Genomic DNA, 25,459 nt, shown 5'->3' on the forward strand with positions numbered 1-25,459 from the left:
TATATATATATTTAAGTGATTTTTTGTCTGAATTCCGAATCAAAGCTAGTATCAAGTTGGTACTATCAATATGGTACAACCTGTTCAATATCTTCAACTTTCCTTATCTTCAACCTGTAGGAGTGTGAAAAGTTCGCTATGAATACCAGACTTGATCACCTTAATTATATGATTTTGAACAATCCTCGACTCAAAACTCAAAAGCTATAAAGTTTTTGTCAGTAGTCCCAAAACCTCTCACCCTTTGCTTTAATATTGCCTCTTGTTTTAATTGTCTTTTCATCCACCAATTTAATTTCCACACACCACATTTTTCACAAAACACAAGACATATTTTATTTGATAGATGGAGAATTACTTTTAAGGGATAGTAGGAAAATTGGGAAGACAATGCTACGCAGTGTTCTGTTTGTGTGTGCTTCTTATTTCAGTAGCCATCGCTCATTATTCAAGTTTTTACGATTAAGAATCCAATCACCAACACCGCCGCGTTCATGAACGCACCAGGAGGCGTGTTCGGGCCTTACATGGTTCTCCTCTTCTTCCACGCCACCCAAATTGCTAATGGAATTAGAGAGGAATTTAGAATTTAAATTTAGAATTAATGAATAATGATGTTATATTGATCTTTGTTTAATTTTTGCATGTAATGATGAATTTGAATTGATGTACTATTGTTTTAATTAATTAATTTGCAAGATAACACATCTCGTTTTTCCCAAGATGGATGGATTACATTACATATTATAATGGGTGCAATCTTATCCTTTCTGAATTAACGCAATTATATGTTGTCTCTTGCGTTTTGAGAACTGAGCACCACTATATATGTATATTCGAATTATGATTATGTTTTAATCAAGTATCTAAATATATGATGAAATAATTTTATTAGACATTTTCGATTCATTTGCAAAAGTGTGTGTCGTGAGTTCATAGGTGTCCGTTATAGATAGCTACGTTAATCACATAGAATATAAATATTTTTTTCCTTTAATTATACACAGTAATAACAATTGAAATATGCATAAGATTTTACGTGTTATCAAGGTTAGTGTATATAATTAAAAGAAGTAATATATTTTAAGTAGTTAATCTATCAACGTAATGAGCACTTGAAAATTTAAGTCGAAAGTATCTAATAAGTACACTTCACCATATGTTCATATCGTCATTCAAAACATCATAATTCGAACGTTAAAATGAAATTTATTGATAAGTTTAAGAGACTACGGGAAGTTAGGGGTGAAAATGAATTAACCAAAAAAATACCCCCACCCCTTTTTGTGATTAAGCTCCTTTTATGACTGAAAAAACGGATTACTACTAATTAATTACTCCCGCTAAATTCACTCTTCTCTCCCGCAAAAGCCGATATCGCCGGTGAACCTTTGCTTCGCCGGTAAACCAGAGAGAGAAAGAGAAAGTGAAAAAATGGCTGAATTCGATGAGACAAATAGAGGAAGAAGTGTATCTACGTTTCTCTCTCCTCCCTTTTTCCCGTCCGCCATCATTTTCTACTTCTCAAAAATCCTCCGTCACCGGGAAAAAATAGTTAACCGGAACCGAAAATGAGCGTCATCGACATTATCTTCAGAGTTGATTCGATATGTAAGAAGTACGAAAAGTACGATGTCGACAAGCATGCCGCTAATGATTCCTCCGGCGATGCCTTCGCTCGCCTTTATTCATCCTTCGAATCTCAAATTGACGCTACTTCTGAGGTAAATTCTCGTTCCGATTACAAAATTGAATCGAATTGAGAGTTATTTTTTAAAATTTTGTTGTTCGATTTGGCAGAAAGCAGAGATGGCTGCTATGGAAACGAACAGAGCTAAAGCAGTGGCTATGAAGGCGGAGGTACGACGAACGAAGGCGCGTTTAATGGATGAAATAAAAAAATTGCACAAACTTGCTCAGAAAAAGGTAAAATTTTGTTTAAATTTTGGGTATTTTTGGGCTTAAATGTATGTATGTAATTGGAGTAGTTTTTTTGTCCTGTGTTTTTCAAGAATTCTGCGTTTTGCTTGTTGTTTTGGTTTCCATCCGATGTCTAGTACCTGCATTGGGACCCATTTAAAGAAAGCGCTCTCTACCAGGATTTTTTCTATATCCAGGCTCGAACTTCTCTGGTTAAGATGAAAGAAGCCTATCCATCTCATCACAATCCTTGATAGTGCGTCAAGGCGAGCTATGAGTAAACTTTGAAGGAAATATATCTATATACTCAATGTGATCTTATGGTCCTCTTTTTATGGTTAATAATGTCGAAATTGGTTGATAGGTATTCATGTTGTAAGGTTATGTTGAGCAAAATGGTTGCTTCCAACATTTCCGAGTATCATGTTACTCCGACACTCCAAAAATGTTGCCACAACCATGTTGGATCCTCTGAAAATGCACTACTTTTGGAGGGATCCAGCACACACCCGTCTACATTTTCTTAAGAGTTCGAACAACATAGATATTAGGTATAAAGAATGTTTAACTGCAGAATTTGACTACCCAAGGTGCTAGTTTTGATAACTGGACTTTAGGTCGAGGTATGAAACTTTTTACATTTGGAAAATGTTAGTCATAACTAGATTACAAACAGGTTAAAGGACTATCCCAAGAGGGATTGGAGACTCGTGGTGATTTGGTACTTATGCTATCGGAGAGAATTCAGGCAATACCTGATGGAAGTACAGATGCAGCCAAAACAACAGGAGGTCGCGGGACTTCATCGTTCAACAAAAATATAAAATTTGACTCAGGTAATATATAATCAATTCCTTTATGCTTTCTTTACAATTAAGTTCCTGGGATTTCTCATGATGTCAAAAACGCGTATTAGAGGGACAGTTCAACGAGGGTTTCTACGAGCAAACTGAAGAGGGCACTCATTTTAGATCAGAGTATGAGATGCGGAAAATGAAACAGGCTTGTAACTTTCCAATTCTTGTTCTTTAATTCCTTTTTCTCTGTTAGTTTTACACGGAACCATCACATAACCGAATGTTGAATTCTATAGGATGAAGGATTAGATGTTATTTCAGAAGGTCTGGACACACTGAAGAATTTGGCTCGTGATATGAACGAGGTTTCCCTCATCACCCGATTTTCCTCCTAAACATGATTCTGTTCTCAGGAATAAAACTGTTTCTTGATCATTATTTTGTTCCACTTTGTTTCAGGAATTGGATAGGCAAGTTCCTTTGATGGACGAAATCAATACAAAGGTTAGAATGGTTTCTTAAATCTCCATTTATTGGACTACTGTAACAAACAACGTTCATAATTCACCTTACTTCGGTTGTCTTACAGGTGGATAAGGCAACCACTGATATCAAAAACAATAATGTCAGACTCAAGGATAACATTAACAAGGTATCCTAAAGTTCTATTAAAATTCCTCCTCCCCTGTCCGGTTCACTAAGCAGATTACTTTTTCTATGTTTTGAGTCAATTTTCTTTTGAGGTTTACCTACTGGTGTAATTTTTCTTTCCTCCAGATAAGGTCCAGCAAAAACTTCTTTATCGATATAATACTTATCTGTATCCTTCTGGGGATTATGGCCTATCTTTACAAGTGAGTATCTATCTTGAGAGATTACTTTACATTGCTTCTTATTCAGCTTTGTGATTCCTTCGTTGATGATAATTATGCTTGGAAGTTAAGAAAAGATTCAACAATATTACTATTCGCATAGTAGTCTGACAAACTTATGGGAATCTGAATTTCATTACTTGGAGAGGTGATTAGAAAGGAGATGACGCAGTTTCAGCTTACCAAGGACATGACCTCAGATAGGAAGGAGGGTGTGGAGGACACAAATTAGGATGGAAAGTTAATAGGTAGTAGTGCGTTGTCTTTTTGTCCATTCATATAAGCAGTCATAGTATTGTTCCTATAGTTTCTTCTTTTTCTGGTTGCTTTAAATTGTATTTTTCTTGAGCCGAGGTTTTATCGGAAAGAACCTCTCTACCTCTGAGGTAGGGGTATGGTCAACGTACACTCTACGTTCCCCAGTTCTCACTTTATGGGACTACACTGGGTATGATGTTGTTCTACACTATAGAAAGTAAAAGCGAAGAAAACGAACAAGGAAAAAGAAATCAAATCAAGTATTTTCTTTGTTTCACTCGGTACAATATTTGGTTGATGTCAAGTAGTTATTTTAGTGACAACTCAGTGTTCAGACTGGCTAAGACATTACATTAGATTGATTTTTTTTAAACTGTACCAACTATGAACTTGAATAAATCAAGTATCATTTTATCAACTTTTCTGCTACGCTCTTGGTGCGGTGGTGTAAAAATAAAGTAACCAAGCAATAGATATCGCATCTTGCACTTCTAAACAATTTTTCTTTATTGGTGCAGTGTACTAAAGTAAAGTACTGGGAGCTCGAGCTTCATTTGATCCTGATTGATCTCCCACGGTCAGGTGTAAGATTCATCTACTCCCCGCGCTTGCTAATTCTATACTGTACTAGCCTTGGGAAATCCTAGAACTCACAGTTAAGATTGTATATTTTGTCTACTTCTCCTTTTTATTGTCTTTTTTCTTAATATAAGAGTCTGTTTATTGAAGCCTGTGTAGAAATGAATCAATTTTATCTAGCAGCCAATATTTTTTACCATAAACTTGAGAGCAACAAAGAAAATTGAACAGAAACAGATGGAGTGTTTGTTTTCTGGTGGGAGGGAGAGGGGAGCATTCTAGCAGAGGCGGAGTCACAATTTTAGCTACGGATTCAGGGAACCTAGCTAGTAATTTTGGTTCAAATTCTATATTTGTGGTAAAAAAATTATTTGATATGTATAAATAATTTATTCAACCAGTAAGCAAAAAGGATTATGGTTCAGAATGCATAAATTAAAAATTCTGGATCCGCTTCTACCTATCAGAAATTTGTATTTTTTTTCATTTGTTCCTTATTACTTCTATTAAATATGCATACAGTTATCGCACTATTAATAGCAGTGGTAATGACGCGTTGTCTTGCTTTTCGAGGGATAAGGTTTTTTGTTGTTTTTGTCGTTGAATTAGCTATAACATTGTAGTTCTTTCTTTTGATGTACTACATATCTGTTGTTATTGTGTTTCGATTATCGCACTGTTTCGTTGATCTTGTTCCTTTATTGTAGGCTTTGCACTGCTTCACTTGTTAGTTACTATGTTTTCTCTACTGTTTCTTCTTCTTTGTACTTGGATTTGCCCCACTTGAGCCGAAGGATTTTTTGGAAAACAACCTCTCTACCTCCATAATATAATGATAAATTTGCATAGGCTCTATGGTTCTCAAACTCCACTTATGAAATTTCATCGGGAAATAAATATGGAGTATAAAAGTGTCAAGTTTAGGTCTCGAAAATAGAATTGTCACACTTTTAAGGTTGAGCTTTTTCAGTAATTTGTATTAATCGAACTTCAATACGAATAACCGACATTGAATAGGAAACACAAAAAACACGAGTACCAACATGTTCATTTTTTATATTCATCAAATTGTGAGAGGGAACTCTTTGATATATTAATTGGCGATGGAATTAATGTCAAGTTTGTCGTCCTTCCCGAGAATCATATAAAATAATATTTCCTTCGTCTCATATTATCTGTCACTAATTTTTCTCCTTATTTTATTACCTCGGATTAATTATTTAATAAAGACAAATTATACCTTAAGACATAAATAAAGATAAAACAGTCAAAAATATTCTTTTAAAATATATAAATAGAAAAAAAATACGAAAGATAATTTGTGAATACGGGAATATAAAGATTGAGTGAGTGTAAATTCCTATTAGCACTATATTTGTTTTTGCTTTTCCAAGAGAGTTAATTAGGGTTAATTATACAAAGAACTATTCAAAGAGTAATGAGATTAGTTGAAGTTATTGGGTATATGTCTCCATCATTTTATTCAAGAAAATCAACATATAGAGAATTAAATAAAAATAATCTGTCTTTCAAATACTAAATTCCAAGAACTTAATTCCAAAAAAGTGGTTGAGTAAAATATGCTTCCTTTTTTCTTTTTAAGTATATTATTTAATAGAGACACCTAAAGGTTATACATTATCCATCTTTTAGGGATCGTTTGACTAGATGTATTAGATAAAATGTATATGAATAATATTGATATTAAATTTAATATAATGTCTGATTACTTAACTTCAAATGTCATTTATATAAAGTTGTTCCGAAGTAAATAGACATACAAAAATAATGCCCCCAAAGGTTGGCTATATATGCACTTGGGCTTTTTTAGTTACTATGTTCTAGTCAAATCATTTGTAACATGAGAATTTAGAAAATATGTGTTAGAGAGAGACCTTGACAAAAAAATAGTAGATTTTTTGTATATATATTTATATTTTGTATCAAAAATAATTCTGAATCTAAACTACGTATATACTTATATTTATATTTGTTTTCTTTATGATGGAATTGATTAACATTTTTTTTGTTTTTAATTAAAGTTCTTACATTAATTACTATCAGTGGATAGGAGCAGTGAATAGAGCTGCTTCTTTCTTAATTAGAATTTTTGGTTTTTAAATTCTGGATATATAAAATTTGAATAACTTCTTTTCCTTCTCAACACAAGGTGATCTAAATATCAAGTCTACAACTCTCACCTTCCCGGAAAGCGCCTTCGTTCTCTATCAATTATACAATAAAATATATCTCGATTGGACTAAGAAGAATAAAAAAAGATCCTAGGTGGAGTGTTACCTTTGCATAGACCTTATCCGATGCGAACTCGGATGAGTTGGAGACGAATAGGAGTACCAAACATCGAATTAAAAATAAACAAAAGAAAAAAAAGAGATGTCAAATTAAATAAGTCCTAACATTGCTTGAAACAAATACTTTTTCCACCGTGGATCAATAACAAATTCATGTTTTCATCAATTTCTCACCTAATCAATTCACTGAAAAAACTATGATGGGAAATTGATTCTTGATAAAATGCTGAAAAGTTTCATATTTTTTTTGTAAACACTACTATTTTTTTTATTTTTTCACCAATTTAATCAAAATATTTATATTTTAAAAAAAAGCTACCTAACATTTTCAGTGAGAAACTAATAAGAAAATAGTAACTTTTTAATAATGTAAAATAAGTACTGGGTGAGAAAAAATTTAATTTAATTATTAACAGTCACCAAATAAAGTGTGGAGAAACAATAATGACATAATCATTTTTACTATATGTAAATTGTAAAGGCAACATACTTTTTTTCAATCCCTCAATCAATCTTTTTGGAGAACTAAAGTTTTTCATTCTGTCTTTTTGCCCTTTTTTCTTTTTTTTCTTTAATTCATCATATGGTATTTGAACTTATCTACATTTACCCTTCTTAATTTATGTGGTATTTAATAGAGTACAAAATTCATAAATTAAAAAAATAAATTATGTTAGAGTGGTAAGTACTTCATCCTTAACCACAAGATTTTGGGTTTAAATTTCTTTGAGTACGGAATCGCCTTTGTTAGGGAGCGTTTTACCCTCAATGTGGATCTTTCCGACGTGAATCTAAATTTAGTCGAGCTCTGAATATCAAAAATTTAGTGGAAAACAAAAAAAATATATGATCTAAAATATATCATATATATTTGTCTATATGTAATTTTCTTGTTAAAGAAAAATAAAATAAAAAAGATCATTCTTTTATAGATAGATTAAAAAAGAAATATATACCTATCAATCAAATTGATTGGAGGAGTATTAAAGAGTCATCAAAGAAAGTACTTTGGTCTCCCTTCCAATTTTTATGTTAGTTTGACTGAGTACGAAATTTAAAATTTATGATTCAAAATAAAATATCTTATTAAAAATAAGATGTATTTATTTTTTTGAGGTTGGGATACAATCAGGGGTGTAGGCACATGTATGTCAGCGTGTCCAATTGGACATTCTTTGTCGGCAAAAAATACCGCATATACAAGTAAAATAATACACGAAGTGATTAAATAATATATTTTGGACACCCTTGACATAATAGGTTGTTATAGTCTAATGGTTTAAGCTGTCTTGAATAAGTGTTTAGACATCTTTAATGAGCCAGTGCTTGTGTGTTCAAATCTCACTTACAACATTTTTTTTCGCTTTTTAAAAAGAGTTTTTTGTTATTTAATTTTTGGACCCTCTTCGTGAAATTCCTGGCTCCGCCATTGAATACAATGGGGTTCGAATGCCCACCACAAGTGTGAAGGTGTAGGCAACTTGTTGGTGAGAAGCATTTTTCTAACGACATTATTTCCGGTGATTCAGTTTTATTTAGAGATAAAGAAGATGAAGGTAAATGTGAGGTTGTCGGTACAAATGCATAAGGACCACTACTGTTTGACTTGCTTTTGTTATTCTAATTTGGGTCTATGAGCAGATTGGGCCTACAGTCTTCTGTGCCTTGGGATTTTACGTCTCGGAGGCCCATGTTATACATATCAACAAAGAACATCTGCAAAACCTATACATTTTTATTTTTCATTTATATTTTGTAGAATAATTCTGTTACACAGGAACCAATAGAATAGGAGCAAGTGTATAGGCAGTTACGATTATTTTGTTATATATATCACGTTGTACAGAATATTGGACACACAGTGAAATACAAAGAAGATTTTCTCTATAATTCTTTCATGGTATCAGAGCAAGGTTTTAAATCCTTTGATTCTTCTCTTTTTCAATCTCGTTTTCTCTCTTCACTGTGGTTCTCTTCTTTTCAATCATGGGTGATAATTCTACCATTGCAGTCCAAACAGCTACAGTAGCTGCTGCTGCTGATTTTTCTTCATATTCCCATCCTTATTTCATCTCTCAAACTGATTCCCCAGGTACTTTGCTGGTGAATACTCCTTTTGATGGAAAAAGCTTTGCAGGATGGAAAAGGGGCATGATGATTGCCTTGACTGCAAAGAACAAATCTGGTTTCATTGATGGATCCACGAGTGAACCTGCTAAAGACGCCGATCACCACAAAGCTTGGAGCAGAGCTAACAATATGGTGATCTCCTGGCTTCTCAACTCTCTCTCACGAGAGAACTCAGATAGTGTAATCTATTCCTCCACTGCCAAGGAACTCTGGTTTGATTTGGAGACTAGATTTGGGCAAAGTAGTGGAGCGAAGTAGTTTCAGCTGCAAAAAGAGCTCAATGAGCTTGTTCAAGGGACCTCTAACATTGCTTCTTACTACACAAAGATGAAGGGGTTGTGGGATGAACTCGACACACTTGATACCTTCACAGTATGTGGATGTGCTTGCTCCTGTGGAGCAAAAGAAAAGAATGTGAAAGCAAAACATGATGTACGTCTGGTGCAATTTCTCATGGGTCTGAACGATTCTTACTGTGCAGCCAGAGGTAATATCTTGATGATTTCTCCTTTACCCTTTACGTCTAATGCCTATGCTTTGTTGATTCAAGAGGAAAAGCAAAGGGAGATGAATATGAACCCCAAATTCCCTGGGGAGAATTCTTCCTTTGTGGCATTTGGACAAAATACCTCTGGACAGAGACTTGGAGCACCCGAGTACAAACCTACAAGAGGAAACTATTATGAGAATAAGAAGTCTGCTCCAACATGCAGATATTGTAAGAAAATAGGGCACACCATTGAGCAATGTTACAAAATTCATGGGTTTCCTCCTAATTTTAAGTTTACTAAGAACAAAAATTCCCCTAATTCTGTTCACGGTAATGTAGCTATGACAGGTGAGGCAGCAGGAAACCAGTTCTATTATAATGTGGATCCACCAGAGTCGGGAAATCTTTTATCACAGGACCAACTGAAGCAGATCATGTCATTGCTTCAACAAGAAAAAGTTGGGAAACAAAGCACCAATTCTGAGGTCATAGCTAATGCCAACTGTGCTGGTATAAACCTACTTCCTTTTTCTTTCTATTCTAAAACAAATCACAACCTTGTTAGCCCAAATTCATGGATTATTGATTCAGGAGCAAGTCAACATATGACTTTCAACAAAGGATATTTCATCTCTTTTAATCTGTTGCCTAAAGCAACATTTGTCAAACTTCCCAATTCTCAAACTGTTAAAGTAACACATGTAGGATCAGTGAGACTTTTTTCTAACTTTGTCATTTCTAATGTCCTGTTTGTTCCAAGTTTTCACTTTAATCTACTCTCTGTTCATAAGTTATTTGAGCAGTTCCAACATCTATTAATCTTTTCTTCTTCTCACTGTTTCATGCAGGGCCCTTCAATGAAGAGCCCAATGGTGCTTGGTGAATCCAGAAATGGACTATATGTGATGCAACATGATCAACCTCCAATTTCCAGTCTTAGTAGATCTTGTAATAGGATTTCCAATTCAGTTTTTCAATCAAAACACAACACTTCTGCTGCTTTATCTAGTGTTTCTCAGTCTGATGTAGTCAATAGGTTGTGGCATGATAGGCTAGGCCACATACCTTTGTCCAATATGAAGAATATCAATGGAATTCTTTTTCCTGTTTTATCTAAGTTTGTTGAGCCTTGTGATATCTGTCCTTTAGCTAAACAAACCAAGCTTCCATTTCCGAACAGTGATATTTCTAGCAAGCAAATTTTTGATCTTATACACATTGATACTTGGGGATCATTCCACACTCCTACTTATAATGGATATAGATATTTCCTTACCATTGTTGATGATTATAGTAGGGGAACTTGGGTTTTCCTATTATCTACCAAGAGCAATGCCTTTCCAACTTTACAAAATTTTCTAGCTATGGTAGAAAGACAATTTGACAAGAAGGTTAAAATCATTAGATCTGACAATGCTATGGAACTTGGTTCCACTCAAGAGGGTTCTTCATTCTTTTTATCCAAAGGGATTATCAATCAAACTTCTTGTGTAGCTACACCACAACAAAATGGTGTCGTTGAAAGAAAACATAGACATTTGCTAGAGGTGGCTAGATCTTTGTTGTTTCAGTCTCATTTACCATCAAAATTTTGGGGTGATTCTATTCTAACAGCTGCCTATTTAATCAATAGATGTCCCACCAAGCTTTTAAAATTTAAAACCCCATGTGATATTTTGTTTGGAAAACCTCCTTCCTACCATCACTTAAGGGTGTTTGGATGTTTGTGTTTTGCCTCCACTTTGCCTCAAGGAAGAACTAAGTTAGATCCTAGAGCTATCCCTTGTGTTTTTCTTGGATATCCTCATGGAAAGAAAGGATATAAGTTGTTTGATTTCAAGAATCAGAAATTTTTTGTTAGTCGGAATGTTATCTTCCATGAAAACATTTTTCCCTTCATAGCTATCAATAGTTCAGTTCCTATTTTTCCCATTACTTCTCCTTCTCCTATGAACTTTGAAGTTTCCAGTGTCTCTAATCCCAATTCCCCTGATCACTCGTTACCTTCTAGTTCATATTTTCCAGCTTTTTCGAATCCAATTACTCTTCCATCTACTTCTTCGCTATCTTCTGATCTTGGTCCATCTCCTGTCGACACTTCTCTATCTCCATCTCTTGATCCTGTTATCCTAAGGAGGTCTACTAGATCTCTCAAAACTCCTGCCTATTTGGAAGATTATGTTTGCAGCACTGTACATCTAGCAGATGTTTCTAATTTTTGTTTTTTATCTTCTGTTCAAGCCCCTTCTTTCTCTTTCAATGCCCTCTCTTCCCCTAACCAACATTTTCTTAGTTCTCTGTCTCACATTCATGAGCCCAACAGCTATTCCCAGGCAGTTTTACACCCCGGTTGGCAGGATGCTATGGCAAAAGAATTAGATGATTTGTTAGCTAATAATACTTGGAATGTTGTCCGTCTTCCTCCAGGTCGTAAAGCCTTACCTTGTAAGTGGGTTTATAAGGTGAAATTACGATCTGATGGATCAGTTGAGCGGTTGAAAGCTCGCCTTGTTATTAGGGGGGATATGCAGCAGGATGGAGTTGATTTTACAGAAACATTCAGTCCAGTCGTTAAGATCACCACTATCAGATGTGTTCTTGCCATCGCAGTTAAGAAGGGATGTAATTTGTTCTAATTAGATGTAAACAACGCATTTCTACATGGGGATTTGGAGGAAGATGTGTATATGAAATTCCCTCCCGGCATAGACTCTCCTTCTCCTCATCATGTTTGTCATTTGAGAAAATCTCTTTATGGTTTGAAACAGGCTTCCCGCCAATGGTATGCAAGGCTAACCGTTGCACTTGAGTTCAAAGGTTATGCTCATTCGTTAAATGATTACTCTCTCTTTTATAAACGCAATGGTGCTCTTATTTCCTTGTTAATAGTCTATGTGGATGATATTGTGCTGACTGGGGATGACATTGAAGAATTACAAGCTTTGAAATCCTTTTTGCACTCTGAATTTCAAATTAAAGATTTGGGAAGCTTACATTATTTTTTGGGGATGGAGGTGCTACGTGAATCTACTGGTTTGATCCTCAATCAGCGAAAATTCATTCTTGAGGTCCTTTCTGAGTATAATTGCCTCGAACTCACACCTGTAAGTTCACCTTTGGATCCGTCCCTGAAATTGAAAGCAGATGATGGTGAGCTTTTATCAGATCCAACTTCATATCGGAGGTTGATTGGTCAGTTGAACTACATGAGTCACACTCGTCCCGACCTTGCTTTCTCAATTCAACACCTAAGCCAATATATGCAGCTTCCTCGTACTTCACACTACTCTGCAGCAATTCATGTCTTACGCTACTTACTTGGTACTCTAGGTTTGGGCCTCTTTATGTCCTCCAATCCCTCCGTTCAGCTGCTTGCTTTTTGTGACGCAGATTGGGCGTCTTGCCCTGAGACTCGTCGTTCAGTCAGTGGTTTCTTTATCAGTTTAGGTGGCAGTCCTATCTCCTGGAAATCAAAGAAACAACCTTTTGTGTCCCTTTCTTCTGCAGAAGCAGAGTACCGTTCTATGACATGGGTAGTTGCGGAACTCACTTGGTTGGTTCGATTGCTTGAGGATTTATCAGTTCCTCCTTCTTTGCCTGTTTCCCTTCACTCCGACAGCCAGGCAGCAATTCATATAGCTAAAAATCCGATCTTTCATGAGCGTACCAAACATGTGGACCTTGATTGCCATTTTGTGCGTCAACAATATCTGGCCGGTTTAATTTCTCTTTCCTTTGTCTCTTCTTCTTCCCAGCTTGCGGATCTCTTTACTAAACCTTTATCTGGTCCTTCTCACTGAAGTCTTTTGGGCAAGTTGGGTGTTCGTGCCGCCCCCTCCAACTTGAGGGGGGGTGTTGGTGAGAAGCATTTTTCTAACGACATTATTTTCGGTGATTCAGTTTTATTTAGAGATAAAGAAGATGAAGGTAAATGTGAGGTTGTCGGTACAAATGCATAAGGACCACTACTGTTTGACTTGCTTTTGTTATTCTAATTTGGGTCTATGAGCAGATTGGGCCTACAATCTTCTGTGCCTTGGGCTTTTACGTCTCGGAGGCCCATGTTATACATATCAACAAAGAACATCTGCAAAACCTACATTCCAGATCTTTCCTTGGATATACATTTTTATTTTTCATTTATATTTTGTAGAATAATTCTGTTACACAGGAACCAATAGAATAGGAGCAAGTGTATAGGCAGTTACGATTATTTTGTTATATATATCACGTTGTACAGAATATTGGACACACAGTGAAATACAAAGAAGATTTTCTCTATAATTCTTTCACAACTTGATCACCAACCGAACTATAAAGTTAAATTAACATATATTTATCGAGACCGACAAAATAAAAAATATATCATATAAACTGAGACGAGTGATATCGTAGTATATATAATTCAAAAGCAGAACCTTCGTATTCAAAATAAAATATTCTCTCAACTTTTTTTTAATATTTTGAAAGCAACACATCATGCAAAGCTGTAGCAGCAGTATATATATTGACAAATTGATACAGTTATTCTCCTCACTCACCCCACTGTAAATTATACAATATTTACTTGCATAGGGAATTTAGATTACTAACATAACGATTTACGAAAAATTCAGTAACTTTTGTTTTAATCTTATGTATCAAAATAGATATTAAATATTTATAAATATTTAATTTATTATGAACTTGACTATTATGTATATTATTAACTTGAGGTTACTGTCAGAATCCATAAACTTTAAATTTTATAAATATTTCCTCTTTTTAGTTTCTCATCTAGTGTCTGATATCAGCATAAGACTCAATTGGACTCGGGTTTATGTCTTAAAGTTCCACATTAGAATAAAACTCTATAACGAAAGTGAATCGTATCGAATAAGAATATGAATTCGAAATCTCTGATTAAAACTGAAAGAGTACTTGTCACTCCACGACAGCCCTCGTAATAGGTTGAAGTGGTCCACTTGAGTCTATGGCTGACCGACTTTTAGAGACAAAAGCCGTGTGTGAGAGAAGGAATAATATAATAGAGGGAAATATTCTTTCTTTTATTAAGTTATAATAAGTTTTTGCTTCTACTTCTACTATATACTAAAATCAAACATAAACTCAAAGAAGAGGAAAATCAAGAAGAAGTGAAGTTGTTATAACAACTCTATTGTTTGTTTTTGTTTTAAAAACATTGTACACTATACAATGAGTATTTCTTGGGATTTAGCTGTTTTGAGCAAATCTTGTGGCTTCTCTTGAAATCGAGTTGAGCTGAACTGAACTGAACTAAACCGAACTTCTTTTCTTTTGGTGTGTGTGTTCATTTTACTTCAAATTTTGAGGTTCAAGAAGAAAATGATGTCTAATGATGGACTTTCTTGTTCCATGAGAGGTGGTTTCACTTTCATTCAAGATCCAAAAAACCCTAGTACTAATATTAATCATCCAAATCCAAACCCTAATTCAAATCCAAATGTTTCTTGTGCTAATAAGAGGAAGAGAAATCTCCCCGGAAATCCAGGTATAAGTCGTCAGAGGCAGATCCAGAATTTGAATTATGAAGCTTATATATATTTTGTTTGTTATTAAAATCAAAGATGGATTCAGAATTTATATATTTAACGATTCCAAGCTTATGTATTCTTCGAAAAAATATGAGTTTAGAACTTAATATTTATATGACTATATACTTTTAAGGATTTTTTTTCATATATGTATATTTTTTTAGTTGAAAATGATATACGACGTTAATTGAACTCACTCCCAACACTCTAAATCAAATTTTTTCTTCTCATTTTAACCCTTCTTGCTCTAACATAACTAACTTTTTTTGTTGCTAAAAAATAGATCCAGATGCAGAAGTGATAGCTCTTTCACCAACATCTCTAATGGCGACGAATCGATTCGTGTGTGAAATATGCAACAAGGGTTTCCAAAGAGATCAAAATTTACAACTCCATAGAAGAGGTCACAATTTACCATGGAAATTGAAACAAAGAAATAACAAAGAAGTTATAAAGAAAAAAGTTTATATTTGTCCAGAAAAATCATGTGTACATCATGATCCATCAAGAGCATTAGGTGATTTAACTGGGGTTAAAAAACATTATTCAAGAAAACATGGTGAAAAAAAATGGAAATGTGAAAAATGTTCAAAAAAATATGCAGTTCAATCTGATTGGAAAGCTCATAGTAAGATTTGTGGTACTAAAGAGTACAAATGTGATTGTGGCACACTTTTTTCCAGGTACGTAATCTCTGTCTCAATTTACGTAATACATTTCAGATTTACTGGTAACTAAGTTTAAATGTGACTATGGTACACTCTTTTCTAGGTACTTTTCATGACTTAGATTTATTATTTTAGAGAATTTAATTTAATAGAGAATATTGGTAATAAAGTACTAGTCCTATAATATGATTAGTTTGTTGATGAAATAAATGGTCTAGATATATGTGAAATTTAATTCTAACTCAATCAAGATTCACTACAACAAGTTGTAAGCTTCTATCGCAAAATTACTCGTAGTTAATTTTTTTTATAATCCATCGTTAATCTATTATAAAATTGCTTGTTGCTAAGTTTTTAGTAATACGTTGCTAATTTGTTCCAAAATTTCTCATATAGCTAAGGTTTTGATAATATGTTGTAGCTAATTTATCGCTAAGTTGTTTGTAGCTAAGTTTTTGATAATTTGTCGTTAATCTATGGTAAATTGCTCGTAGCTATGTTTTTGATAATTTATCGCTAATTTATTGCAAAATTGTTAGAAGCTGAGTTTTTGATAATATGTCATTGTGTATGTAATATATTGCTAAATAGGACTAGCGATGGATTTCTGTTGTTATCTATGTAAATTGTCTGTCGTTAGTTTCTATTTTTTTAGTTGTGATTTTTGAAGAATATTGTTTTCTTCTATTTAATTTATCCATCGCTAATTTCTATAACAGAAAGGATAGCTTTATAACACACAGAGCATTTTGTGATGCATTAGCTGAAGAAAGTACAAGATTTACATCAATCCCAACAGCAACAAATCTTAATAACTTGAGAAATCAATTGATTAATGGTGGGATTAGTACTAATCTCCAACAACAACAACAACAAATGAGTGGAAATATTTCTCAATTAATGGGATTGGGATCATTAGACCCTTCAAATCAACTTAATCTTGATCATGGACAAAAAACAAGGCTACCACTTTGGCTTCATCATAACAATGCAAATTATGGTAAGCACACAGGTTCATCTGAATTCAGTATGTATATATATGTGAAAGTCACTAAAATATCAATAAATATTTGATTTTGACCCGTAATTTTGAAAAATACAATGAATTAGCACTATTGATAGATGTCAGATCCTCAAAAAATAGTGTATTTTGAAGGATCCAACACATGGTGCAACATCATATTTTATAGAGTCTAAACAACATAAACTAAATGTTGTAATCATATTTAAAATTAAAATTATGATTTCGTCTCTATAAGTTACAAGTGAGTTCCACTTAACTTGATATATATGTATATGTGAAATTCCTTTATCCTTATTTCAAATTTTGAATCTGTCTCTGCTCTGCAGGTAACCCTAATGACTTTTTATCAACACCATCAACCACAACAAGCACCTTGGCTCATGAATTGGTACAAATGGCACCACATACAAGCATGTTAGGCTTGTCTTCGTCACAGAACAATAACAACAACAACAACAATAATAATAATCAATGGTTCGTCAATGACGATGGTGGTGGTGCCATCACCACCACCTCGTCATCGATGCCACGTGTGCTAAAGGAGGAAGAAGAGAACAAAACTCTTAGCCCAATGTATTACAATAATAACCACATGTCAGCAACAGCGCTTTTGCAAAAAGCAGCCCAAATTGGATCAACAATTCACCACAACAATTCACCACTCTTTAGCAATCAATTTGGGCTAATGACCTCATCTAGCCTTAATATGATGAATAATTCTTCATCATCAAGTGCTACAAATGTGGCTATTCATGAAAATATTCAAGGAAATAATGGATTGCTAATAGGGGCTACAAATTCAACATCTTTTGTGGCCAACAATGCAAATACTTTGATGATGATACAAGATAAAGGGAAGCAAGGTTACTTAACAAGAGATTTTCTTGGTGTTGGAAGGAATGAAAAGAGGCCATTTTTGCAACAAACTCATGAGATGGCCAAGTTTGATAATAATAATAATAATAATAATAATTCTAGGATTTTTTAATAGGTTATTAGATTTTGTTTTTCCTTAATTGGATTCGTAGATGTTGAAGGCAACAAAAGAGAGTAGTTGAGAGCGTCGCCTCCATAAAAAAAATCCATCAAAATTTCAGTTTTGTGAATTCTAAAATTTTAAAATGGCTACTTGATCAAGTGTTATTAAATGTGAGTTTAAAAGTAGAATCATAAATGTTAAATGAATTTCTTAATACAAATATACTATCTGATCAAAAGTTAATGAGTTCGACCGAATCTGCATATTGGCTTCTGTGCTCTAGCTTCGCCATGCTTGTAATGTACAACTTTAGATTTAATCGAGTCTCAATACAGATATCGATACGGAAGGAGATAAACATATTTTTTTTAGAGATCTTGTGAATTGTGGGGGCTACAAAAAAGACTTTGACAAAAAGTGACATGGCTTTTTACCCACATTGTATTATTTTTGCTGCATGTACAAAGTTTTTTACCTTTGAGATTACTTTTTAGTGTTATTTTATGCATTTGTTTTTATTATATAGTATATGGACCACATAGTACTGTGAAACCTGTGACTTATAACTGATAAAACAATTTAGAATTTATGAAAAAGTTAAATTTATTGGTATCTTATAATTGTACCCTTTTGGAAATTTTATTTTTCTTCATTCCTCGTCATGTACATTTGTATTGATCGAAAGTTTTAGTTTTGTGAAATCGATGTCATATTATGTTATATATTTCTTATAATAACATTTTATTATAGCATATATAAGATATTCAAACAAACTACACTGTTATATAAAGACGATTGATGATTGATCATAATGTGATATCATTAATTTAATTTGGAATCATTACTTGAGCTGTTAGGAGGCGTTCAGACATGATTTGATCGAAATTTGAAAAAGAAATAAGATACTATATTGATAATGTTAAAAAAAAATATCAGTTTATATATAACTTAATTATTTCATTTACATTTTTTTTTATGTATATATATATATACATATCATGTATCCATGGTCATAATAACAACAACAACAATAGCGTTATATTGTAATTTTATGAGTAGAGTCTAAAGAGGGTAGAAATACTAATATTATCCTTATCTTTAAGTGAATAGAAAAATTGTTTCTCGTAGACCCTCGACTCAAAGAAAATGTATCCAATCTTTATTGAAAAAACCCTAATTTTGTTATATGTGTGCGCGCGCGATGCAACTAACGTTATTAATGTGGTATATATTCTATATTTTCATCATCAAATTATAAGTGTCTTGTTATTGGTTTTTCTTGTTTTCCACAATAAGTTGTGTAAGTTTAATTGCAATAATTTTCATTTTTCAAGAATTGAAGGGTAAGATTATCATAATAATTAATGTACATCGTTAGGAGAGAAAAAAAAAAAACAACGCAAAATTCAAATTTAAACTTTATTAGTTCAGAATTTATCATCAAAACACATAACTTAAATATTCATAGATATTTAATGAATACATATATTAATATATGTATCTGAATCCATAACTAATACTGTAGCTCCGCCCCTCGTGAAAACACAAACATTCAGAGAGGGTACATTCAGTGGCTTGTCTTTTGTTTTGGCAGCATATATACTCACAAGAAGAAGAAAAAAAGATGCCCACAAATATTATTCCACCTCTTTCCCAAGCTTATAATTTAAAGTTTAATGAACAAAAAGACAAGTTGTCAAGCTTAATTCTTTAAAAAAAAAAAAAAAATTGTTTATTGTAATACAAAAGGACAAGTTTTGAAGCTTAATTTTTGAAATAAAATAAAATAAAAAATTGTTTATTCCTGTTAATTACAATATCCTAGTTTTTTCTTTTTATGTAATACTCTATCTGTTTCAAATTGTATGTCTAGTTTTAATATAAGACAAAATTTATTAAGAAAGTAATGAATTTTTTTTAATTTTAATTTATGGTCTTAAATTAAAAATATATTTAGTGTATTAAAATGTCTTTTATTAATCTTATGATTTTAAGCATGTCATGAGAAAATTGAATTTAAAATTATCAAAAAAGAAAAATATATTATTTTTTATCGAGCTAAAAAAAAATAACACGAATAAATTAAAACAGATGAAGCAATAATTAATCAGATGATCATAATGAATCTTTATTTCAAAATAATGCATGACTAGATGTAGCTGTCAAATCCTCCATGTGATAAGCCTATCAGAGCTGTCCTCCACAAAATTTTCTCTCTTTTTCAAAATTATTTGCATATTATAAAAAAGAAGATATTAAAATATTAGTAAATATTTATTTTTATTCGATATTTATTATTATTATAAACTTAAATCACTTCAATATTATTAGCAAAAACTCTTACTGATATAATATATATAACTTAATTGGGTGAAACATTTATTTCATGTGTGTATGAAATGTTAGCATCACGCATATATTGCGGTGGTCAATATGGTAATACGTCTTTTTTTATATATTATGATATCAAAATCAACCTTCTCTTAATTTTTCTCAATATAAATGTAAAATTTGAGCCAAAATAATTAAATTCTACAAAATTCAAAGCAACCAAGCATTATGATAAATATATTTATTTATTATAGTAAAAGTCGTTAGGCTTGAATTATAGTGAATTAGGCGAAATTATAACGTACATAAAATTATGCATCAAAGTTTCGATAACTAAATTAAATTAGAAAGCAAAATTTCAAAAAGGGGCAAAAAAAAAAAAAAAAAAAAGAGGAGACAGAAGAATATCTAGTAAACCGTAATATAAGACTTTTAAAATAGACTTATAATAGAAGACTATTGACCAAAGAAAAAAATGTTTTTCCTAAAAGAAAATGACATTTTTTCTTCTCAAGTCCCAAGTTTGGACATAGTTTTTTTTTTTTTAAGGTTTAAGGGAGACAAAAGTACATATTTTAGGTAGTGTTTACTTTTCACTCTCTAGAGGAATTATTTATGAGAAATTTTGAGAAAATGTACTTTTGATGGAAAGTTATTAAATTATACGTTATATATGGCCAAGTTCTTTTTTTAATAGGACCAAAAATTAAGCACCAACCTTTCAAAAAGCAACTTAGTTTAAGAGTTCATTATTTAGATACACGTTATTTTGCAATATTATGAATATTCTTATCAAATTTTGACAGAGGCGTATCTAAGGGGGGGTCACCGTATTCACGTGAACCCATGGTCCCCTCTTGAAATTATATACAGTAGTGTATTTTATTTTTTTAATTATTGAAATATAGATATGTGAACCCACACTTGAAGTATCACATAATGCGATTATGACTGGGTGCACCTCTCTCCACGAGGTTAGAAATTTGAATTTTATATTTATCTATATATATATATATATAAGGATTAATTTTAGACCTATACTTTTTTAAAATTTTAACGGTTTTCAGTAGTAAAAACCTAAATGTCGAACCGATCAAATTTATATCATAGATCAACCTTTTTATAATAGTGCACCCATCATCTAAAAAATTCTGGATACGCCTCTAGATTTTGATGTATTCAGATACGTCCAGATACATGTATCTCGAGATATATGAGGGCTAAAATTTGGTAAAATTTGTTTTAGATGCACTGTATCTAAGTAGATTCGCGTGTATTTGGAATACATAGACAAAAAATTTTGCTCACTTCCATCCCTTACATCTCGCTTACCACTCTCATATCGCGCTCCTTGTATCACAAATACATGTATCCAATGTGATTTGCATGTATGTGGGATACATAGACAACTCTCGCTTGCCTACCTCTTGTTCTTACTCGCTTCCCTCTCTATTTTATTGTATCTGGTTGCAAAACACATGTATCTAGGTGTATTTGACTTGAAATCTGATATAAAATTATTAAATAGTGAGATAAAATGTAATTATTTCAAACTATAAAAAGAAGTAGTAAATATAATAGAAATATTTGTGTAATTAGAGACTTTCTAAAATTTGAACATCAAGTTTCTATTTGGGCCTATCTAAGTGGGCCGAAAACATGATCCAGCTCAAGAACTAGCATGTCAAGATGATAACCTAAACCCTTTTGTTCCTTAATGTTTATTCTAGAAATTATTAATATTAATTGTAAAAATTACATAAATCTCGTAGTATTAAAGAGCTAATTACATCATATCCCTATTATTTTTTCAAATTATAAAAAATCCCTTATATTTATAGGATCTCAGTTACATCAGATACCTGCGGATACATAGCTCACGGATTGTGAATGACACGTTACTTAATGTGAGGGGTGTATCTGAGAGGGGAGGGATGTATTCGAGAAGGGATAGGGGTGTAGCCAAGAGAGGATGAGGATGTATCCGAGAGAAGATAGGGATGCACCAAGAGAGGATTATTGTAATTTTTTTAAATGGTAGAAAACTTTAGAGATTATAATAAAATAAGATGTGTATTTATGTAATTTTTCCATATTAATTTGTATCCTTGGTTTACTTGATTAGACAGAATTTCTGTTGAATGCTTTGTTATATTTTTCCTATTAATTATTTGTTAAGTAATTTTTTTAAAAATTGTTCGGAATGCATTACTCAAATTGATGGGTCTTTTGAAAATAGTCTATTTACTTTCACGAGGTAAGATAAGGTCTTATGTATACTTTGTATACCCTGCTCAAACCCCTATTGTGGAATTTCTCTGAGGTGTTATTATTGTTATTGTTGTTGTTGTTGAGTTTCTATTATACTCCCTCCGTTCACTCCTTTTATTATCTAATGTAGTAAAAATACATTTTCAAATTTTAGTATATCAAAAGAAAAATATGTTATTTTTTTCATGTTCAATTCTATCCTTAAAATGAATTACTTATTTTTATAATTAATTTTTAAAGTCTAAGACTAAATATCAATCAATGTGAATATTATGATAAAATATCATATTAATTATTATTTTTCAAGGAACGTGTAAAGTTCAGACCGAACAAGTTAAAGCGAACAAGGGAAATGGAGTAAGATGTAAGGCAAATCTTGGAACAAAAATATAATAAAATACACATAATTGTAGATACATCAAAAAAAATTTCTTAGTAGTTTACATAGATGAATATACCCAAAAATAATAAAGGTAAAAAAAAATACATGAAAAAGAAGAATTTAAAATGAAATAGTAATTATTCGAATGAATCACAACCGTTGAATCAACTCATCAAAAAAATCACAACGAATCCTCACCGTTCATTTTCTAAAATTTACAACAATACAAACAAAGAAATTCCAAAAACCAAAACCGCCGTGCCGTGCATGGCAATCCTCTCAACACCGGAATTATCCGCCGGCGAGTCGTCATTGCCGGAGGTAGGGCTCAATCCTGCCGGAGACTTGCCCTTTGGTTTCAGTGTCGCCGGAGCCGGAGCCACTGCCGGAGAAGGAGCAGCAAAAATACTCATAGGTTGAAGCACTTTATCAACCTGAGAATTATAACACTGTCAGATCATCGAAAATATATTTACAAATATACATTTTAAAAAAATGTCAATTTTTTTATCTCGAAAATAAAACATGTTATCTACTACTAAAATTATTAAAGACCATCTGATGATGGTGTAAAAATTCTTATATATATACTCTCATTATAATATTACATCTTTGCATGTCAATTATGTGAAGGGGTAATTTAGTTTTTTTAAGGGTATTATCGTCCAACAAAATCTTAAAGAATTTCTATCTATCGATATTTTACTTTTGAGGTGTACGCTTTATATATTTTTTCAACAGGAAAAGAGGCGAAAATGCTCCGACACTATTGCAAAAGGTCTAAAATATCCTTCATTAACCTGTTTTGCAACAATTATCCTCAATTTATATTATTGACTCACTTATACCCTTTGACTAACCGTCAACATTGAATTAAAAATAAAGATTATTTTTAAAAAAAATCTCTAAAAATCTAAGTTGCTCGGACTCTCCAAAAATGTTGCCGAATCTGTGTCGGATTCTTTAAAAATACATTATTTTTGGAGGATCTGATACGCATCCGTCGACATTTTTGAAGAGTCCGAGCAACATAGCCGAAAACTAACTTGTTTTCTAAAAACTATTAATTCCCCGGTAGAATGTTTCTCGGTATTTGATTGGTAAGCAAAAAATATTTTCCTCAAAAACATTTCTTCATGATCCAAAATAATATTATTGATTGGCAAATCTTTTAGTTTTAAAAAATTGAAAAAAAATATTTCAAGTGTCAATTGATTAAAAAAAATGACCTATGCCCAAAATGTAAAACATTTTCTCACAATGAACAACAACAACAATTACAAAATATCCAGTGTAACCCTACACGTAACATTACGTGTTACCCCTACCTTATGTAACGTAGAGAAGTTGTTTCTCGCAACCAAAACTTATTTTCTTGAAAAAACATTTTCCATCGTACCAAATAAACGTAACAAGAATAATAATACCTGATAAACTGCAAGCTGACCATCAGTATAAATTGTGTTAGAAACAGTAGCATCATCAACTCCGGTAGAGACATTAACTTGATTACCGGACGTCGTTACGTTTAACGGGAAGTCTCCGGGAGTAGCATCACCAGCTTGTGTTCTTAAAGGGTTACTAATAGTTTGAAATTGTGACATTGAAATAAAATTTGGTAAAACATGAAATTGTACTAATTGAACTTGTTGTTGTGCACTTAATGAATTTATTGTGCCTGATTTTAGGCTAGAAAATGCATTATCTGTTGGTGCAAAAACAGTCATGCCTTGATTTGAATTGTTTAATTGTGTGTTGATTTGATCACTAACTTGTGATACTTTCATTAGTCTAATTAATGTTGTGAATTGGCCTGCTTTTTCTAGTATTTGTGTTATGTTTGTTGGACCAGAAGGGGTTGTTTGAGATAGTGTTAAAATTGAAAATTGGAGGATAATAATAATAATAAAAATTTGGTGTTTCATTTTTATTCAAGAATGGGATATAGAGGGAAATGATGTAGTGTTTTTTTTTTTTTGTTGATAATAGATGTGAGAAAGTTTAGGGTTTTATATATGGAAAGGGAAGAATGTGTTTGGTGAGTGAGAGAAGGCTTTTTAGTTTTATAATTAATTTATGGAGCTATGTCGACTTACGAATAATATCTTGTTGATTAAATAATCAAGTATATATACTATGTCATGTATTATCTCCTCTTTATAGAGAAGAGAGAGTGACCTTGTTTCTTTCTGATTGATAGTCTTTATTTTTTTCTCGATTTTACTAAAGGTCGAGGATCCTATCAGAATCAAGCTTTAATTTTGGGAAAAGTATTGTTTCCTTTATAAGTTGGAGCGGAAGAATACGCACTTGAAACTTATCTATTGATCGTAATAAAGTAATTTGTAAATCATCATCAAATTATATTAAAAGTAATAATATGTAATTGTTCATAATAAATGAAATTAATAACAAATGTATATAAATAAGACAGATTACCAGCTGCAATCGAGTTAATACACATATATTATAAAAATTCTTCATATTACATAATCCTAGCTAGTATGGCATTCCTTTAATATTGAAATTTGGTGAGAAGTTACAATATTAGTGGTTACAAGAAGGAGAAAATAATTCATTTTTTTTGAAATATTGACCATCAAAATCTTGAAAGAGAGTAGAATGGAAAAGTTTGAGGGGTGGGGCTTGGGTGGAGGTTAAGAAAGTATTATTGCTCATAATTTTGCTTAGAAAGGAAGGAAGATAGAGAGATAAAGTTTTATATGTATAGTTTTTTCTATCTTTACAAGATAGGAATAAAATTGGTGTATATTATATCTTTTTCAGATCGTACTTATGAAACAACATTGAGTTTGTTGTTGTTGTACACTTGTGAGTGCATACAATCTAATGCAATGATTGGTATGTCATATACATAAACCTCTTTATAA

General features: G+C 32.3%; 3 protein-coding genes across 3 annotated transcripts; 2 read left to right on the forward strand and 1 right to left on the reverse strand.

Moving 5' to 3' along the window:
* Nucleotides 1-1,314: 1,314 nt before the first annotated feature.
* Nucleotides 1,315-4,886, forward strand: LOC102603109 (syntaxin-71-like). Its single transcript, XM_006340086.2, has 9 exons — nucleotides 1,315-1,724; nucleotides 1,801-1,926; nucleotides 2,597-2,756; nucleotides 2,837-2,922; nucleotides 3,014-3,082; nucleotides 3,177-3,221; nucleotides 3,307-3,369; nucleotides 3,495-3,571; nucleotides 4,366-4,886. Exons 1-9 carry the CDS (start codon nucleotides 1,572-1,574, stop codon nucleotides 4,376-4,378), a joined length of 792 nt encoding a protein of 263 aa, XP_006340148.2. The 5' UTR covers nucleotides 1,315-1,571; the 3' UTR covers nucleotides 4,379-4,886.
* Nucleotides 4,887-14,403: 9,517 nt separating this feature from the next.
* On the forward strand, nucleotides 14,404-17,798 carry LOC102603440 (protein indeterminate-domain 9). Its single transcript, XM_006340087.2, has 4 exons — nucleotides 14,404-14,870; nucleotides 15,197-15,596; nucleotides 16,301-16,581; nucleotides 16,932-17,798. Exons 1-4 carry the CDS (start codon nucleotides 14,705-14,707, stop codon nucleotides 17,591-17,593), a joined length of 1,509 nt encoding a protein of 502 aa, XP_006340149.1. The 5' UTR covers nucleotides 14,404-14,704; the 3' UTR covers nucleotides 17,594-17,798.
* A 4,778-nt stretch (nucleotides 17,799-22,576) lies between these two features.
* LOC102603782 (fasciclin-like arabinogalactan protein 11) lies at nucleotides 22,577-24,636 on the reverse strand. Its single transcript, XM_006340088.2, has 2 exons — nucleotides 23,996-24,636; nucleotides 22,577-23,002 (listed from the first exon to the last, which is right to left on the reverse strand). Exons 1-2 carry the CDS (start codon nucleotides 24,491-24,493, stop codon nucleotides 22,784-22,786), a joined length of 717 nt encoding a protein of 238 aa, XP_006340150.1. The 5' UTR covers nucleotides 24,494-24,636; the 3' UTR covers nucleotides 22,577-22,783.
* Between the last annotated feature and the right edge of the window lie 823 nt (nucleotides 24,637-25,459).

Source organism: Solanum tuberosum, unplaced genomic scaffold (assembly GCF_000226075.1).
Source record: "Solanum tuberosum cultivar DM 1-3 516 R44 unplaced genomic scaffold, SolTub_3.0 scf00017, whole genome shotgun sequence".
Classification (NCBI taxonomy): Eukaryota; Viridiplantae; Streptophyta; class Magnoliopsida; order Solanales; family Solanaceae; genus Solanum; species Solanum tuberosum.

Coding starts and splice junctions, on each gene's coding strand:
- LOC102603109 (XM_006340086.2), top strand. CDS start 1,572: ATGAGCGTCATCGACATTATCTTCAGAGTTGATTCGATATGTAAGAAG. Junction 2,757..2,836: donor AAATATAAAATTTGACTCAG/GTAATATATAAT, acceptor AACGCGTATTAG/AGGGACAGTTCAACGAGGGT. Junction 2,923..3,013: donor AGATGCGGAAAATGAAACAG/GCTTGTAACTTT, acceptor TGAATTCTATAG/GATGAAGGATTAGATGTTAT.
- LOC102603440 (XM_006340087.2), top strand. CDS start 14,705: ATGATGTCTAATGATGGACTTTCTTGTTCCATGAGAGGTGGTTTCACT. Junction 15,597..16,300: donor TGTGGCACACTTTTTTCCAG/GTACGTAATCTC, acceptor TTTCTATAACAG/AAAGGATAGCTTTATAACAC. Junction 16,582..16,931: donor TCATAACAATGCAAATTATG/GTAAGCACACAG, acceptor TCTGCTCTGCAG/GTAACCCTAATGACTTTTTA.
- LOC102603782 (XM_006340088.2), bottom strand. CDS start 24,493: ATGAAACACCAAATTTTTATTATTATTATTATCCTCCAATTTTCAATT. Junction 23,003..23,995: donor GTCAGCTTGCAGTTTATCAG/GTATTATTATTC, acceptor TATAATTCTCAG/GTTGATAAAGTGCTTCAACC.